This window comes from Lissotriton helveticus, chromosome 12, assembly GCF_964261635.1.
Source record: "Lissotriton helveticus chromosome 12, aLisHel1.1, whole genome shotgun sequence".
In the NCBI taxonomy this organism is placed as follows: Eukaryota; Metazoa; Chordata; class Amphibia; order Caudata; family Salamandridae; genus Lissotriton; species Lissotriton helveticus.
The window spans coordinates 48748932-48767595 of NC_136073.1; the positions used below are offsets into that span (position 1 = coordinate 48748932).

Here is an 18664-nt window from a genome sequence, read left to right on the forward strand (position 1 = left end):
AAGACTGAGAAGGCAGAGGTATAGAGATATACAATGGGAGGTATTAAGGTTTGTGGTTTAGTCTTTGAACCTATTAGGTTGATAAGGTAAGTTGTCTCTCGAAGAAGGAAACCGGGTCAGCCACTTTACCAATCTGCCAAAGTTGGGGTGTGGTCGCGTAGCAAGAGGCTAAGCCATAGAATTAAGGGACATATCCAAAAACGACAGTTATGTTTGGTTTTGGGGATGCTGGAGATAAGTGCTTGATGCAGGTAAATTTGTGCTAATCATGGCAGCAGAATTACTGGTCAGTGATGTAGGCTGGGTATGATCGGATAGCTACTATTTTGACACTTTAAGGAATATGTGACATTCATGTCTATGTTGTTAGCATTGAACTCTATTCTTCTCCCACAGGCTGCGGCTGGCGAAGATGAGGGAAGCGGACGTTGAGCTCGGACAGTCAGGTTGGTGTTCTGATTACATGTACCAGTTGTGCATGCTGGAGGGTGAGGTGCGTTGAAGTGAATGGCGATGCACCTGTAGATCAGAAGAGGTGTAGAAACGAGGTCAAAGGCCAGCCCTAAGGAAACACACTGCGGTGGCGCAAGAATGCCTTGGCCACCTTTGATATGTAGGTAACACACAGTAAATGAATACATGAAATAACACACTTCAAGTTCTGAACTTTGATTGTGTGAGGACATAACTGGCCTCACACCACAAAGTGACTTTCTTAGGATAAACAGTGTGAGGGGGCCTCCCTGACCAATCATGGTCATTGTCAAACCATGGTCTTGACTCGGTGGACAAACCAGGCCAAATGTACCTGCTGCCCTGCCTCAAGCTTGGGGGACACATCAAGGTTGCTTCTGATGAAATATGTGATAGCTATTTGCCTCCCTCGACTTTGCATGGGCGGTCAGCCGCAATAGCATGGCCTCCATGGACACCTCCATGTTGATAACCCACAACCAGAAGTTTAGAGCCAGCATGCAAGAAATCCCAATCAGCGGTGAAGCCTCAAACAACAGGAGCAAGAAATACACATTAGACTAACTAATTAAAAAACCTCTCTGGATCGAGGCTCCCAAGTAAGATAAGGCAAAAAGTGAGGCTGAGGGTTGCAAGAACCTTCCGTCACCATTCTTTCAAATACTGAACCGCGCAAAAGGGTTTTGAAAATGGTGGCTAATTATCAATACAGAAATAAACTCATACATGAGTCCTGTGTAGTTCGTTAAGATATGGCTCACTGAGTCCTGCACAAGAAGCATCATACCACCTTTGTATACGCAATGTAATAATTAACTCTGTAAGGTAAATGGCAAAAAAAACATGTCTGGTGTTAGAGAAGGACTGGAAGAGAGGATGGGGCAACTGAATCAAGGGCTATGGTCCCCTAACCATACCACACACCCACTTCTTTCTCACCTCTGTCCACAGTCATCAGACTTACCTTTTCCTACTGTGCCATGAGGAACATGACTTTTGTTGTGCGACGACTCAGACTTGCAACCCAGTAATTGTGCCGCGGTGTGCGCACATCACTGCAGGCCCTGCTAGAGTAAGGTGCAGCAGTCCAGGATTATGGGGTAGGCTCAGGTACATCCGTGTGTATGTCCCAGTACTGGAATAGCATGAGGTGCTTCAGGGTAGGAGTCTGGTGCAGTGATGCAGACCTTCATTATGTTTCTCCATTTTGTTTTCCTCCTCCTAGGAGATGAGACCTACCTTGATATCTTCAGAGACTTCTCCATGATGGCTTCAGATAATCCAGAGAAGTTGACCCGCCGGAGCTATGACCTCAAACTCTCTACCCTGTAAAGAGGGGAAACATGAATGACTTGCAGACCCTGAGCAGGGGCATCGCGTCTGCTGGAGACCCATCCTCTGCCGCTCCTTGGAGCCCTCAGGAGACCCATCCTCTGCCGCTCCTTGGAGCCTTCAGGAGACCCATCCTCGGCTGCTCCTTGGAGCCCTCAGGAGACCCATCCTCTGCCGCTCCTTGGAGACCTCCGCGTGTCTAAGAACCAATGTGGAGCGATCCCAGAGAGGCTTCGTGAGGTTTCTTGGGGATTCGTGGGCCGTGAGTGGGATCCCTGTTGAAGAGGAGTGGCTGGTCGTCCCTCTTTATTGACATTTCGTGAGTGGAGTTTGGACCACAAGTGCAGAATCTGAAGATCCAAATATGTATCTCTAAGCTCCACCCACTTTCCCTAGAGTTCTGTTGCTGGCCTAAGCCCCACAACCTTGTTCCCTTCCATGTGCATTGGTATCCGCTATGTTTTTTATTAAGACATTTTTGTTGTATTTATCCGAGGTGGTCAACGCACTCTTCCATATGTTGCAAACCACTCAACATGGTATATTGAATGCCTTTGGGTGGCTTAGTCTAACCTGTAAAGCACAACAGTCTGACACCTGCACAGGTGTACTAGAGGCAGTCTTACCTGTACCACCGGTGTACCAGTGGACGTCTTGCATGCAGAGCTGTAACAGAAGGCTTCTTAACAGCAAAAGTGTACCAGAGAGCTTTCTACCTGTATAAGTGTCGCAGAGTGTATCTTACTGCTCAGGTGTATCAGAGGACTTCCTACTTGCACAGGTGTATGAAAAGGCTCTGTATTTGCACAGGTGTGCCGCAGGCCATCTTTCCTGTACAGGTATACCAGAGGCCATCTTTCCTGTACAGGTATACCAGAGGCCATCTTTCCTGCACAAGTGTGCCAGAGGGCTTTTTGGCTGCAGAGGTGTATCAGAGGGCCCCTTACTAGCACAACCAAAGTGCTTCCTAACATCACAGGTGTATTAAAAGGCTTCATACATTCACAGGTGTGACAGATGACATCTTACCTGCATAGCTTTAGAAGCAGACTTCTTACCTACACAGGTGTACCAGAGGACTGTTATCCTACACAGGTGCAGTGTACAGGTTTTCCAGAGCGCTTCTGACCTACAGAGATGTACCAAAATGCTAAGCACCTGTACAGGTGCACTTGAAGACTTTTGTGCTGCATTGGTGTCCATGAGTGTGTCTTTAGTGCACTCATAAATCAGAGGACATGCTGCCTGCACAGGTGTATCAGGAGGCATCTTACCTGCACAGGTGTACCATTAGATACTTACCTGTGCACACGTTTGCAAGTGTTACAGAGATTCTTTGTTTACCTGCCCAGGTCTCCAAAACTGCTGCTGGCTGTACAGAGTATGCAGGCTCTTTGCTCCCTGCACCTGTGCACCGTTGGGCGCTTCCCTGTGTGTATCTGCGAGCGGGCTTCCATACTTACACCGCTGCGCCAGAGGGATGCTTACCTGTCCATGTATATTAAATGACGTGGAATACCAAAGAGATCATTTTCTGAAATGGGACGTCGGAAAGAAGGAAGTTGTCTTCATTGGGCATGTACAGGTGTGTGAGTTTGTGTCTGGAGGCCATCTTGCTGTTGTAAGTTGTAGCAAAATCACCTTTGTCTGCATAGATGTAAGAAGACAGATCTTCACTCCAACCCTACGCCTGAAGGGGTCATGCTGGTGGGTATCTACTAGAGTACTTTTACCTTCAGTGCAGTACTGTAGGTATGCCAGAACATACCGCAGGGTTACTCACCTTCCAAGGCATAGTGATGTTGTTAACTCTTCCAAAGAGGTTCTTACTTGTGTATAGTGTCCTGGAAAGGATTCCCCTTTGCACTCGTATTCAGGTACTCTTGTGTGTCTTGGATATTCAGAGGAATCTTACTTGCATAAGGTGTACATCTGGGGATTCTCAACAGATCATGGTATGCAGGGGGATTGTAACTGCAAAGGTGTACTGTGGATTCTTGCCTGCATTGGTGTAGTACTGGGTTCTTACCTGCATGGAGTGTACTGTGGGGGATCCCTACGAGCATACAGTATACAGGGGATTCTTAGCTGCATAGGTTTACTGCCTGCTGACGTCCTCTTTTAACTTTGGAGCTATGTTTAAGCCGCACAAGACTGGGGTCACCACAATGGTGATTGGCACTATCCGCCTATAGTTTAACAGGTTCTGCGGTGGGGTTTGGCACTGTCCACCCATAGTTTAACCCCTTTGATGCGCCCGTCGGCCAACGGCCGACTTCTGTAGTGCTGCGCATGTCTGTTGGCCGACGCGGGCCCGCCCACTCAATAAAACCGCCACACCGCGGCAGAAATTGCCGCCGCGGTTAACATCTCTGCCTCTGTTTGGTGTAGGTTTCTCGAGAACTGTTGACATCAATATCCGAAACATCTAAGACCTCACTGCTCAGAAGCATGGCTGTGCAGCTGAACCCACCTTCAGGCTGCTGCTTCCGGCCAGGTGCTGTTCAAGGCAGTCCCATCACTTGTACAGCATAGGGCTTGGGCTGTATGCCGCAAAAAATTTACTACTGACCTCTTGTAGTGTGCAAAAGGCCATTTATGGAAACACCAGTGCATCACAAGAATATTACCAAAAACCCCAGGCAGGAATGCCTTACAAAACTAAAACCTCGCTATACAGGAAATGCACCTACAGCTTCTTCTCCGTCCCACCCCTGAATACATCCTCCAACACTTCCCCCTCTGCTTGACCATCATTTCCTGCACAGCTCTTCACGTTATAAACTTAGCAAAAGCAATTTTGCTTTTTCTCACTAAACACCTTTAACTTCCTGTGTCTGCAAGATAAAACGGTCTCCTTTTTTAACCGTTTTTTCTCTCTCCTCCCCCCCTCATAAACTGCTTGAAAAACAGAAAAACCTCTCCTTGAATGCCAACCAGAAAACCTACCCGAGACTTTCTGGCCAACCCCCTGCAGCCTCCCATTCCTCTGCCTGTCAACCACCATTTCACACCCAGAAGATCACCGACCACCGCTCTCAACTGCAGCAGACAGACATCCATACCCATTGGTGACGAGTGCACGCCATCACCCCTAAATAACTGTGCCACTTCAAAACTAAGATCCCGGTGAACCAGTCTCCCTGCCCCCCTTTCCTGGCAAAGCTTTCTCAATTGCCTATTCAATTTCCTCCTTGCCTTATCAATGGCCGCTGACATATCTGCCCCTCTCCACCGGTGGGGTGGTACTAGCTCTGTCCACAGAATGTGGTACCCGGCCTAGCTGCTCCTTATGGCTTCTGCATCTGCATTCCTGGCTTTCTAAAGCTCTAAACCTTTCCTCTGATCCAAATCTTTCTCTCTTAAGTGAATCACCAGAACATCTGGGCAATCCCCTGAACCCTTCAACCAATTCAAACGAGGTAGCAAGTCAGACCATAACGTTCCCCCCTGTTCTTGACCACGAAACCTTAATGCCATGTGTAGCCAAACCCAGCTGCGCCCCAAAAACCCTCTCGCTCGCTTGTCGTTCTGCCCATTGTACAAACAAATGGCCCATAATCCGTAAGCTGATCGTCGCACTTTCCCGGTCAGGCTCCGAACCTTGCAAGAAAACAACGATTACATAGGTTCCTGGGCCTTAACACTCAGCGCTGTGCACATATGTCTTGTAACAATCTGATGACCATCACCCCAAACGTTTAATCCGCTCTGTGCCCCTGCCCGTTCTGCCTGCCTCTGTTGCTGCCCCTATTCTGAAGGAGTGTGTCCCATAGTCCTCTGCTGGAAACCCCACATGTTGCAGAGCCGTACGCAATACATGCAAAAATTGGAAAGCAGACACTGGTCCCATGTCCTCAAGCTTGAAAACTAGGCCCTGCACCCCCCGTTCTCCTCCAAAGCTGATTGCACCAAAAACTGGGCAATTCCCCGGCGTGGGTAAGACCACAGCCGCACTCTACAGCTCCCTTCGCCCTCTGATCTGTCTGGGACTGATGAATGCTCACCTGTACACCCCCTTGGCAACGCTGCTGCACCTTCAACCAACATAAGCCTGAAACCCCTTTCTGGCCTAGATGGTATCCCAAATAAAGCTGTATTTATCCTCTCACACCCACCAACAGAGCCCAAATGGAGTAGTCAGTCTACTGGAGTGCCCTGCCTATCACTGCTTTCTGCTGCCTGACTGGCAGCAGCAGAAAGCCCCCTGCCCCCTCCCCCCCCATCCGTCCTGACGCTCGGCTTGGGATTGGGCTTTGAAAAATAAAATGGTAATTTATTACCATTTTATTTTTTTAGCCATTTTCTTGGTGGGGCGTTGCTCCTCCGCCTTGATGGAGGAGCCGCCCCTGGCTCCTCATCTGCACTGCTCTGGTGGAGTCCTGGTGGAGCTCCCTTCCTGCACTGAGGTAGCTGAGGACGCGGTATGGGGGGTACTCCGTCTGAGCGCCTCACCTGCATGGCTGATATTGTAGTGAGCGATTACTAAGGGACCAGAACTCCCTGCCTGCACCGGGGCATCAGAAGGGATATGGGGGTCCAAGGTACCCAGGGACCAGAGCACCTCGTCTGCACGGCTGTATCGGAAGGAGTGATATTGTAGTGAGTGATTACTAAGGGACCATACCTCCCTGCCTGCACCGGCGTGTCTGAGGGATATGGGGGTCCAAGGTACACAGGGACCAGGGTTCCTCACCTGCACGGCTGTATCTGGAGGACTAATATGGGGATCACAGGCACAGGGGTCCTGCACTCAGTGCCTGCACTGGGGTATCAGAAGGGGTAATATAGGGGTCCCCAGTAGAGCGGACCGGGTCTACTCACATTCTCTGCTATGTGTTGGAAAGGTATACAGGGAACTCAGGCCAGAATAACCAAAGCTCCTTGCTTGTACCCCTGTATCTGGGTGAGTGATGGAGGGGAGACCTGAAAACCTCTCCAGCTGTACCTGAACGTTTCTTACCTGCAGGAGGGATGTCTGGGGGCAAGGGGGTGGGGAGGGGAGAGAAGTACAAAACCCCCTCTCCTGCACCCCTGTTTCAGGAACTATATACCTACACTCCACTCCCAGGCGTGCCTGTTGACTGCCTGCTTGTCCGCACTTAGAATTATTTTATAAGAACTTTATATTAAGTTATTTGTAAAGAATATTTTTAAACTTCAGAAATACTTCTATTTCTATTGGAAGATGAATTGTTGATACATTCGCGACAACCGAACTTGCTGTACAGAGGTGGTGAATGTGTACAATAAAGAAATAGAAATGTAATTGGCCAATTCATTCTTTCAACTGCATCTATATATTGCATTTTGGACCTAAAAAAGGCTGGGAAGTGCTGAAATGCACAATATGTAGAGGAGGGTGGATCTGCACACCTGTGTTAATCAGTCTTACTCGATACTTAAATCAGTTTTGTGAGTTTTAGTGTGCTCTCTAGTTCTGAGGGTATGTGCCCACTCCCCAATTAGTAACAACTGTATAAATATGAGCCCAAGGAAAACCATGGGCTGCTAGAGGCACAACAAATAGTCCATGGGCCTTATGTAAAGTAGATACAAATTCAATCTATACGTTTACTGCAGAGGCAACTAACATTTATTTTCAATGTGTTGCAAGTTCATGAAGAAACATAAATAACATCAAGGTTCATTTTACACATTTATGTTAAACACATAGGCGGGTTTCTATACATTGCCTGAGAATGTTCAATATCCACATAATCAAATGCATATAGTAACCACTTGAAAGGTACACATAAACGACTGTGACAAATAAACAATTAAAGTTCATATCCAGAATCCCAATGCATTTCGGGTTTAGTTTAAACCCTTCGTCAGGGTATATATTGATGAAGATGAAAAATCGATCTTGAAGTAACAGCGTCCGGTAGTGAAGTGTCTACGGGTTCTATAAAACAGCAACAATCAGATTTTTACTATATCCAACTCATGTGTGAATTGCGCATGCTTAAAAGACAAACTAGGGAGTGCCACTGGGAAAAAAAGGAAGGAGAAAAAAGGGAAAGAAACCTACCCCTGGACCGAGGTGTGCTCTGTGTTTAAAGTCAAACCATTCTTGTGATAATAGATCCCCAGATATGCTGGGGATCCCAAAATAGAGGGATAAAAAACCGTCCATTAAAGTGTAAATAGAGTCCAAAAACTCTTGGTGCATGCGAAAAGAACTAGTGCCTTGTAAGGAGAACACACGTGCTCAAGCTGAACTAAAATACAAATCTAAAAATCAGCTTACTTAATGGGAAGGGCGCGGCATCGCCGCATATCCCGAAATTGCACTGCCTCTATTAGAAGGACCGTCAATATGAGTCAAAGGCGCCTGCAAGACAAGGGGAACTCGGTGTATTACTGACTGTAAACACTGTATTGATTAATAGTTGAAAAGCTTACCGACAGTAATCAAGTGTAACGACCGGCTCCGTGAGCCCGTAGAGTAGAGACCTGCAATGAAAGTGATAAAATCCTCAGTATCGAGGAACCAAGTACTTCTAACTGATATAAACCAGACAGACTGTCCGTTGCCGTACCTGTAGTGGGTAACGCCGTCGTCTAGGTTCCGAGGTAGGAAGCGAGTCCGCCCATCAGGTCACGTGGTGCGAAACTCGCTCAGATATATGAGAACAAAAATAAAAAACGGACTGTCGATTCTGCACAGTGAAAGAGGCTGCATGGAGCGGGATAGTAAACCCGACCGAGGTGCTAGTAACTGCGAGAAATGGGGCCCTACGACTACTCTTCGTGGTGGATGGAGAATAGATTGGAAGCAACATGCTTAAAAGAAAAGCAGACATCCTTTCTGTAACAAAAGGGGAAAAAATTATAAAGATAAAGATGTAAACTCCCAAGGGTGCAACACAGAATAAAATAAAAAATAAATAGTAAAATAAAATGAAAAGACTTATGGTCAGAAATTCAGTGTCAAAGTCAGAAAAGGAAAGAAAAGAGGAAGAGAGTATATGAGTACGTGAACAGATCTGAGAGAAAAGAATACCAGTGTACTCCCGTACAATCTAGATGGAAATATTACTTTTCTATAAAAAGCATAATAATTCATAGTGGTCATTTAGACCCCCTGGAGTAACAGTTCCAAGAGTCTTAATCCAGTATGTTTCCCTTCTAGCTAGAAGGGTATGAAATTCCATGCCTGAAACTCGCTGGATACATTCTAGAACAGTATATCTTAATTGGGGAATAGTGTGTTTCGCTTCTACCCAGTGTCTTGCTAAGGAAGAATTGGTGTTGTGGTTCCTGATTCGGCTTTTATGTTCCTTTTCTCTCAGATATAATTTTTTCCCCTTTTTTTACAGTAAGGATGCATTGGGATTCTGGATATGAACTTTAATTGTTTATTTGTCACAGTCGTTTATGTGTACCTTTCAAGTGGTTACTATATGCATTTGATTATGTGGATATTGAACATTCTCAGGCAATGTATAGAAACCCGCCTATGTGTTTAACATAAATGTGTAAAATGAACCTAGATGTTATTTATGTTTCTTCATGAACTTGCAACACATTGAAAATAAATGTTAGTTGCCTCTGCAGTAAACGTATAGATTGAATTTGTATCTACTTTACATAAGGCCCATGGCCTATTTGTTGTGCCTCTAGCAGCCCATGGTTTTCCTTGGGCTCATATTTATACAGAAATGCACAATATGGCATTAGATGGTTCTTTAGGGATGTGTCACGTGGGTGGGGCATTGTCAGACCTAATGTTACCATTTCTATGGCATACACCACTAACTTAGTTCCCTCTGGATACTCAACACTGTTACTCAAGGCCGTGGAGCTTATTTTAATCACCGTGTAAATATGAAAGTCTGCCCTGCCAAGAATCAAGCCAGTTAAGCCAGAGTTGAATTATGGTAAAATATATGCTTCTTTGAGGTTTTTTCCATATAATTGTGTGACCCCCCGACGCTTTCTAGACTCCATCCTGTGATGTCATGATCCCAAACAGTGTTTACAGTTTTAGTAGACACTCCTTTTAAAACCATTAAAAGTAGATTGGAGACCCTACATCCAAAGACTGCAGACACAACCAGGGCACATAAGCACTCCAGAGAAGTGGGACATAATGAATCTACTTTCTTATCAACAAAAACACAACTAACAGAATTGCATAGCATGGAAATGATAAACAGGAGCACAATGATCATGAATACGATTTATAAAGCGCGCAGCTGCTCCAAAGAGTGTCTCAGGCTCCTGATCCAGGGAGTATCCAAGATTGAGTGAAGAGCCAAGTTTTCAACTTTTTCCAGAAGGTCTGCTCTGAGCCAGCAAGATGAAGGCCCAGAGGAAGTTTGTTCCACTCAGCGGGGCCAATAAATGAGAAAGAACACCCTCCAGCCCTTGCTCTGTCAATTCTTGGGACCAAAGAAAGGGATTTGTTATAAGAGTGCAGCTACCTTACCGGGCAGTACATGTGAATTCTGTTGGCCAGATATGGAGGGCCTCTCTTGGGAAAGGCTCTATAGGACAGAACCAGCGCCTTGAACACAATTCGTTTCTTCACGGGGAGCCAGTGTAGCGCATAAAGGTAAGTAGACACCCCAGTTCTCAAAAGCAGATTGAGAAGTCGAGCTGCCACATTCTGGACCACCTGAAGATTCTGAATAACAAAATACAAATAAAATGTATAAAACAGAAAGATTATTTATTTATTTATTTCAAAGGTTTTATATAGCGCTGCTGGACCCGAGAGTATCAGAGCGCTTTACAGTGAAGGTGCAAAACAAAACAATGAGGTAGAATAAAACAAGCAAGAAAACGTTTCATTGTGGCAGAGAGTTCAGACATGGCTAATGTGGAGGAGAAGCATGGAAATCGAAATTTAAAATGTATATAAATAAAGATGGAAAGGGGAGAGAGGGAAGAGGAGTGAGGGTGAGAAAGAGTAGGAAGGAGTATATTGGAGGAGGAAAGGGAGAGTGTAATAGGAGAGAGAGAGAGAGGAGTGACCAGGGATGTTATCGTAGTGCTAGGTATCATGATGCTATGAACATGAATAGTGTCAGTGACATTAGATACCCCAGTATTTGTTGAGAAGCAGTATTTTAAGTTCTTTTTTGAAGAGATGGTAGGAGGGGTTGCAGCGGATATCCTTTGGGAGGGAGTTCCAGATTGTGGGAGCGTTACCCGAGAACGCGCAGGATTGGGTCTTCTGATATTTAAGTCTTGGTGGGATCAGGGCAAGTGAGTTTGTGCTTCTCAGGGGTCTGGAACAACCTGCTTTTTGAAGTTTTGTTGTAAGGTAGGGAGGGGTGTTTTGGTGGAGAGCTTTATGAGTGATGCAGGCAATTTTGTAAGTGGATCTTCCTTCTATTGGTAGCCACTTGAGATTTTTGAGGATGGGGGAGATGTGATCAAATTTTCTGCAATCTGAGATGAGTCTCGCAGCAAGGTTAAGGACGGATTTAATTGGGGCAAGATGGATTTTAGGGGTGCCAGCCAAAGTGGTGTTGCCATAGTCAATCCTGGAGAGGACCAGTGATTGGACAACAAGTTTGAAATCTTCTGCTGGAATAAAAGGTTTAAGTTTTTTGAGGTGGAGAAGGGTGAAAAGGGCGCTTTTGGATGCATTTTTAATGTGGGGTATGAGTTTGAGATTTTGGTCAATACTGATGCCAAGGGACTTAACAGTATTAGAGGTGGAGAGAGGGCAGTTTAGTGCTTTGATGTCATTTAACCAGAGTTGGATGGGATGGGGATTGTTTTTGGGTGAGAAAATTATGATTTCTGTTTTTTGGGGGTTAAGTTTGAGATGGTTCAGATGGAACAAATTTAGATGAGAACAAATTGAAATCAAGCACAACTACTTAAAACTGAGGCCAAATGTGCAACTGATTTCACAGCTGTAATTCCTGACCAATGAATTTATAGGATGTGCTATTCAGTCACTGCTTCTCCTCCCTCCACAGTTTGTCTTCTAATCTCTGAATCGTACTACCTTAGAATTGTTGTCCTCGGTAATTCTCTTGTTGACTTTCTTTATACTTTCACAAACACCCGGAATTCACACATCTTCCATTTTACCCCATAATCGACTAGCTTGCTATCATTCACAAAGACAATTCTTTCCTTGTGCCACCATGTGCTAGAATCGACTTTTACAGTTGGCGTCAACATTTCTTGTATAGCTTGACCAAACCTGATCTCTCTGTTCTTCTCCATCCCTCCCAATTTACTCTCACTTTATCACCTACATCCATTTCCAACTCTTTGACTCAATTTACTTTACCCATGACAACCTCATGCTACTGAAGTCCCTCCGTGCAATTTGCAAACAACTCATCACTTCGGCAATAGTCAAGCACTATACCAACTCTATCGACAGCTGCCAATAGCAGTAGAGCGCTGTTTAAAAACATCAAGCCATTCACCAACCCTGTGCCTGACTCTCCTATCCCACACTCTACGGACAAGTGCAATGTCACCAACCACTTCTTCAGCGAAAAGAGACATAATATGCAACAGCACATTGACAACACCAAACCTGTGTCTCCTCTGACACCAACTCCTCGGTGTTGCATCCCACAATGGTCTTCCTTTAGACTTCTGCTCTTAAAAACCTCACTAAAGTAGAAAACAAGGGAACCCTACTCACTATGGAACCAGGGTGATTGAACAATACAAGAAAACAACGGTTCCTGTGGAATGGTATATACATATATAGATATTATAATGCGTAATCGGGTTAGGATGATGTCAGAAAGAAAGAACCAAAATCACCAAAGGTCTTATTAAACACATATGTATGTATTACTCAAATAACATACAAAAAAGATAGGCAGTTGTGCGAAGTGTACCAAGTGTTACAAGAACCTAAAAGTTATGGACATAGTGTGACAATATTTACAAGGTTTCAAGGATTCTTTCACAGAAAACGACCATTTCTAACTTGTACAAAATATACAGCGACTTTCTACAATAATAAGTGCTGAATCAGTGGTTCGCTTTCATCATTCCTGTCAATGGCGTTTCAACCCTTTCTAGAGTGTGGGGTCTCATTAGGACCTATGATTATAGGGACATGTCAATTTTCAATCGCTCAGCTGAGTGAAGAGGAACGTGCCAACCGTGGTTACTAGTGAAAGAAAGATACTCACAGGGAGACCCAGCCGGGTTCCCTAATGAGGGTGTGTGCTGGTGATCAAAAGGATGATGTAGCGCTAATGCAGAGGATGTAACTCGGCGTGTTTAGGCCGGTGTCAGTTTTGGAACGCAGGGCGTTACTCTTGGTTCATGGATGATAAAGTATTGAGAGCCGAAATACGGCAGGAAGTCCGCTTCTCTGTGGGGTTGTATGAAGATTCCTAATTAAATTCATCAATTAGGAATCGTCATACAACTGTATATTTTGTACAAATTCAGAAATGGGCGTTTTCTGTAGAAAGAATCCTTGAAACCTTGTCACACTATGTCACGTAACTTTTAGGTTCTTGTAGCACTTGGTACACTTCGCACAGCTGCCTATCTTTGTCATATATTATTTGAGTAATACATACATATGTGTTTAATGAGACCTTTGGTGTTTTTGATCCTTTCTTTATGACATCATCCTAACCCTTTTATCACGATTACGCATTATAATATCTCTATATGTATATACCATTCCACAGGAACCGTTGTTTTCTTGTATTATTCTTAAAAACCGCACGGGCCTCCTCAACTCTCTCCAGCCTGCAGCCTATGAAGATGATGTCCTAACTCCATCCTTTATCACAAGCCTTCTCCAGAGACGCGCTCTTACCCCTACTCATCAAAGCCTACCTCACTCAAGGCATCTTCCCTGAAGTTCGTGAGACATGCCAGATGCTCCAACTTCTGATGAAGTCCACAATAGACTCTGATGAATATATGATTATACCACGCTTACAATTACCACGCATGGCTTTACCACGTGAATTTTACATCGCAAGTGGCTTTACCACGCTGGTATTTACAACGAAGGACTATACCACGCGTAAAAAACGTCTTACCTGCACGTCTTTCACCAGCAGCCCTTACTTCCATCCACCATGGAAACAAACGTCAAAACACGTCTACCAAAATAAAAAAAGGACTGCTATTTTGACGTACACGGCACGTCTTTGGGGGAGGCTTTTTCCTTATAATTCAAAAATAATGTGCGTTTTTTTTATTTATGTAAACTGCTTGTTATTTTTGGGGGGGAGACCCCCCAGCCCTCCCCAGCCCCCCGAGCACCCCCCCAGCCCCCCCAAGCCCACGCAGAACGACTGAAAGGAATACCACGTCTCTCCCCAACCCACGCAGAACGTACTAGCGTGGTAAAGACGGTCGTGGAAGGCACCCGCGTTGAAAAAACGTTTACCTGGTAAGTGTAGCGTGGTAAACGTTATGCGTGGTGATGCCTTCGGAGTAAATGATGTTTCCCGACTCTGATGACTTCATATACTCATCCACCCCTCAAAAGAAAGTCCTCTAAAAACAAGTCTATGTGCAACCTCAAGATCACATGAACCTCAAGTCACATGAACCTCAACTATCTCCTGTGTGTCTATCCGGCTTCAGATCATGCTCCAGCTTGGAGGCAGCTGCTTTACAACTCGTGAAAGACACGCTCCTGACCACAGATAAAGATGAACGCCGCCTCCTGATATTCCAGGACCTTTCAGCTGCCTTCAATACGAATGAGCCCCCTATGTGCATCCACCTCCAGAAGTCTCAAATAGGATTCACCGGAAACCGCCTTCACTGGTTCTCCTCCCAGTTATACAACCAACTCCACATGAGCACCTCCAGGTCTCCGTAGCCCCCAATCACCAATACAGTCCCCCAAAGTTCCATCTTGTCCTGTCATCTTCAATTTTTACATGGAGACTCTTGGGGTTCTACATCAAAATTCACCACCGCACTGAAGAGACACAGCTCTACATATGGAAGTCTCTGATGCAGGCATCCAACGCTTCAAACATTGATTGCACATTATCCAGACCTGGATGTCCAGGACATACCTGAAGCTAAACCTCTCCAAAATAGAATTACTGTTATTCGCCAAGAACAACAAGCAACAACTAGTTCAAACCTAGCTCAACAATATAAGCCGAGAGGGATTCGAACACTAACTTTAACCCAAGGGCAAGTCACTTGGATTCACCCAGGACACCGGCCTTCTCCTCTAGGAATGTACCGCCAACAAATCAAGATGGTGTAGAACTACATCTCTATTAAGAAAGTGAAACCAGAAAGAGATTTATGAACTGCTGTTCAAGTCTTCCTACCTTCAACCTGGATGGGGTCAATGCCCTTCTTTGTGACCTTCCAGGCTCCACACTGCCCCCTTAAGGACATTCTACAAGCCGGATGAATTATGAGCATGCCGCCCACCACCATGATGGATCTCGCCTGGCTCCTCTTGCCAACCAGCATCATCTTCGCTGCATCATCTACAAAGCCTTCTCAACGGGCACCTGTGCCTACATAGATGGCAAGCTCGTCATCTCCAGTGACTCTATGCACACCCACAGCCGGGGCACAATTAGGCTGAAGATGAAGGAGCTCAAAAAGAAAAAAAACAAGGCAACAGAGGTTCTCTGTCGATGCACCTAAGATCTGGAACAATATCCCTGTAGCCATCTGGAATGCCCCAATCCTGCTCCAATGTAGGAAAGAGCAAAGCTTCACCTCTTCGAAGAACACTGCATCATGGTGCAATAACAGTCCACCAACCAGCTGCCCCTTCTGCCAGTCTTGGCCAATAAATGTTTCCTCAATTGGGAACTTACTGACTGGATCAATACGAATACTATTAAAAGTGACATTTTCAAAACTTAGAAAACCTCCTGTGAATGTTTTGAATAGCCCTTAAGCCTTGCATCTCTCTATATCCCTTCTGTCAGATGCTGACTGTGTATTTACCTTTGACCTCGTTCAGGTTTCGGCTGGACTCACACTATAAAACTAACACAAACACACAAATCCTCCTAGAAACACCATCTCTGAGGACCACCGGGTGATTTTCTGCCACAACCCCCTACAGCGGTGCAGAAAATCAATCTCCAAGTGACGGATTGGGCAGACCCCACAGCAGAGGCGTCGTCAGCTCCACGCTTCAGCAGACACTGCGGGGCTTGTGGGGGCGCAAAGCCTGCTGGTCTGGGAGGCTGAGCTGACCCCTTCTTTATGGACGTCCTCAGTCTGCGGGTTTGTAGAATAAACACTCATCAAACCAATAATGCTGCAAAGGAGGGTGAGGGCTGGGCTGAGGGCGACCGGCTATTGAAAAGAAGGATTTATATAGCGCTGCATATACCCAAAGGTGTCTAGGCGCTTAAAACAAGCATACAGGCAGAGGTGCTGTGGAGGAGGTGAGTTTAAAATAGCCAGGTTTTTAGGGCCTTCCTGAATTTAGGCAGATTAGATTCTTTTTTTTAGGTAAATGCGAAGGGAGTTCCAAAGTTTGGTGGTATAGACAAAGCTTTTTCCTCCCTATTTTATTTTGTGAGCCTTGGGATGATCCTATTACCACTATTGAGTACCACAAAGGAGAAAGAGAGATTTTATTTATTTATTTTATTTATTTATTTATTTTATTTAATGCAGTTTTCTATAGCACGAACTTTACCCAAAGGTGTCCGATCGATTTACAAGGAACCAGGTAAGTTACACAAGGTAAACTAAACACGCTAACAAGTTACATATATACAGTTACAAAGGTACAGAAGAAAGACTGAGCACGCTAACGAGTTACATATATGCAGTGCCAACATTAACTATTTGCATATTTATGTTGTAAAAAAATAAAATGGTGTCAGTTTTAGGTTAAATGATGCCGACAATGAGGAAAACGAACTGCTAAAGAGGGGCTGGAATGAAAGAGAAACCCCCATGAGGAGTTTTCCAGCTATGGTACCTAGGGGTAGATGTATCAAGCGTTTTTCTTGTCGCAAACGCTGCGATTCGCAAAATAGCAACGTTTGCGACAAGAGAAATGGGAAATGAGATGTATCATGCAAAAAGCTTGCAATATTAAGGAATCGCAAATTTTGCGATTCCTTAACATTGCGCAAGCATTTAAGAAATCGCAAATTGCGATTTCTTAAATGCTATGTATGAAACATTTCATTTTAGCGAATTTTGGCTAACAAATCGCAAATTACCACCAACTTGTAGTTGGTGGTAATTTGCGAATTCTTTTACAAATGCACTTTATGCAATTTGTAAAGGTGCCACGTGATGCTCATACATGCCCTTAGGGCATGTATGTGCGCCATATGCACACACATGTCATTTTCAGGGGTGCAGCAGGGTGTCCTTGAGACACCCCTGCACCCTTGAAATTATTCTCAATTTGCGATTAGCAAATTGCGAATCGCAAATTGAGAATAATTTTACATTAATTCCTATGGGCCTCCTGGCCCATAGAAATGAATAGGAAATTATTCCTTATTTGCGATTAGCAATTTGGTAATCGCAAATAAGGAATTTTAAGAAATCGCTAAAAAATAGCGAATTTCTACATACATACCATTTTGCAATTCCCAAATAGCAATTCCTTAAAAATCGCAATTTGGAAATCGCAAAAGGGTATGTTGATACATCTGGCCCCTAGTGTGGCAGATTCAATCCTACCGTGTTTATTCTCACAGCGCCTTCCAGCAGCAGGCGTGTACAAATGAACAACCTCCATGAACAGTTCGTCACTTTCAAATAAAAGAGTACAATTCTCGACCTCAACCCTAGATGGCAGCAGATTACACAAAGTCGATCTTCAAATCCCATCGTACTCTGTAAAACTAGTTATCCTGGAGGGGGAACAGCCTTTCCCACTAAGGGGCTTATTTACAAGGCCCTTGCGCCACTTTTGCGTCATTTTTAACATGGGAAAAGTGACGCAAAAGTGGCGCAAGGGGCTTGTAAATCTGCCCTTAAGTTTTTACCACGAAATGCAAGTATAACGCAGTTTTTACATCGGAATTACTTTTACCACGCTAGTCTTTACTAAGCAAGTCTTGACACCCCAGCTATGTTTGAATTGGTGACTATGCGATATGTCGCTTATATATATTTTAAGGTTAAATAAAAAAAGGGGGGTGGAGGGTCTCCTCCCAAAAAGTAAACCTGTACTCGACATAAATGTAATTTTTCTTAAATATAGAATTTTGTTTACAATATTGTTTTAAGATTATTGTATACTTTTTGAACAGTCGGTGGCAGTGTTAGACTATGACTGGATTTTTATGTAACTGTAAGCATTGTAAAAGGGTGGGTGGTAGTGGATTACTTGGTAAAGGTATGTCAGATGTGAGTGAATATAAATACGGGATAGTGGTATGCGTTTGAAAATCTGTGTTGTAAAAACGTGCGTGGTAAAGTAGTGCGTGGTAATGTCCTACAACCATCCGGGAGGAACCAGGTCACTAAGTTCTGTGAAGGAGGTGTGTTGCTGGGGCGGCATACCCTTCCTCAACGGGAAGATACGCGCAGGCGCAGAGGAGAGATGCAGCACCACAGAACAAATCTGTGGGGCGAGAGCAAAGGTACCAGGGTGATCTGGAGGACTTCAGATGTCCTTAAAGTCTGCACAGCCCTCCACCAGGGGCGGTGGGTGACATTTGAAAGTGGTGGGGCGCAAAGTGATTTGCAAACTGCACCGTAGCGAGGGAGCGCAGCGAGCGAGCCGGAACCCCAAAAGGGCCGTTTGGGGGGGGGGGGGGGTAACCCCCCCAAGAAAATATTGGAAAAAAAAAGAAAAATCGTGCTTTTTTCAAGCAAATTTGAGAAAGCGGAAGGTTAATAAAGCAATTGTGAAAGTGCAGTTATTACATTAATAGATGGCATAACATAGGTAGCTGCTTATTCAGTATAACTA

General features: G+C 44.8%; 1 protein-coding gene across 1 annotated transcript in view; it reads left to right on the forward strand.

Annotated features, from left to right (window-relative positions):
• Window positions 1-1955, forward strand: part of ACAP1 (ArfGAP with coiled-coil, ankyrin repeat and PH domains 1) — a 281465-nt gene extending 279510 nt beyond the window's left edge. The window contains exons 23-24 of the mRNA XM_078670842.1: window positions 397-446; window positions 1700-1955. Of these exons, the coding sequence (XP_078526968.1) occupies window positions 397-446; window positions 1700-1806 (157 nt within the window). The 3' untranslated portion in view covers window positions 1807-1955. The remainder of the gene's footprint in view (window positions 1-396; window positions 447-1699) is intronic.
• The last annotated feature ends 16709 nt before the right edge of the window (window positions 1956-18664 follow it).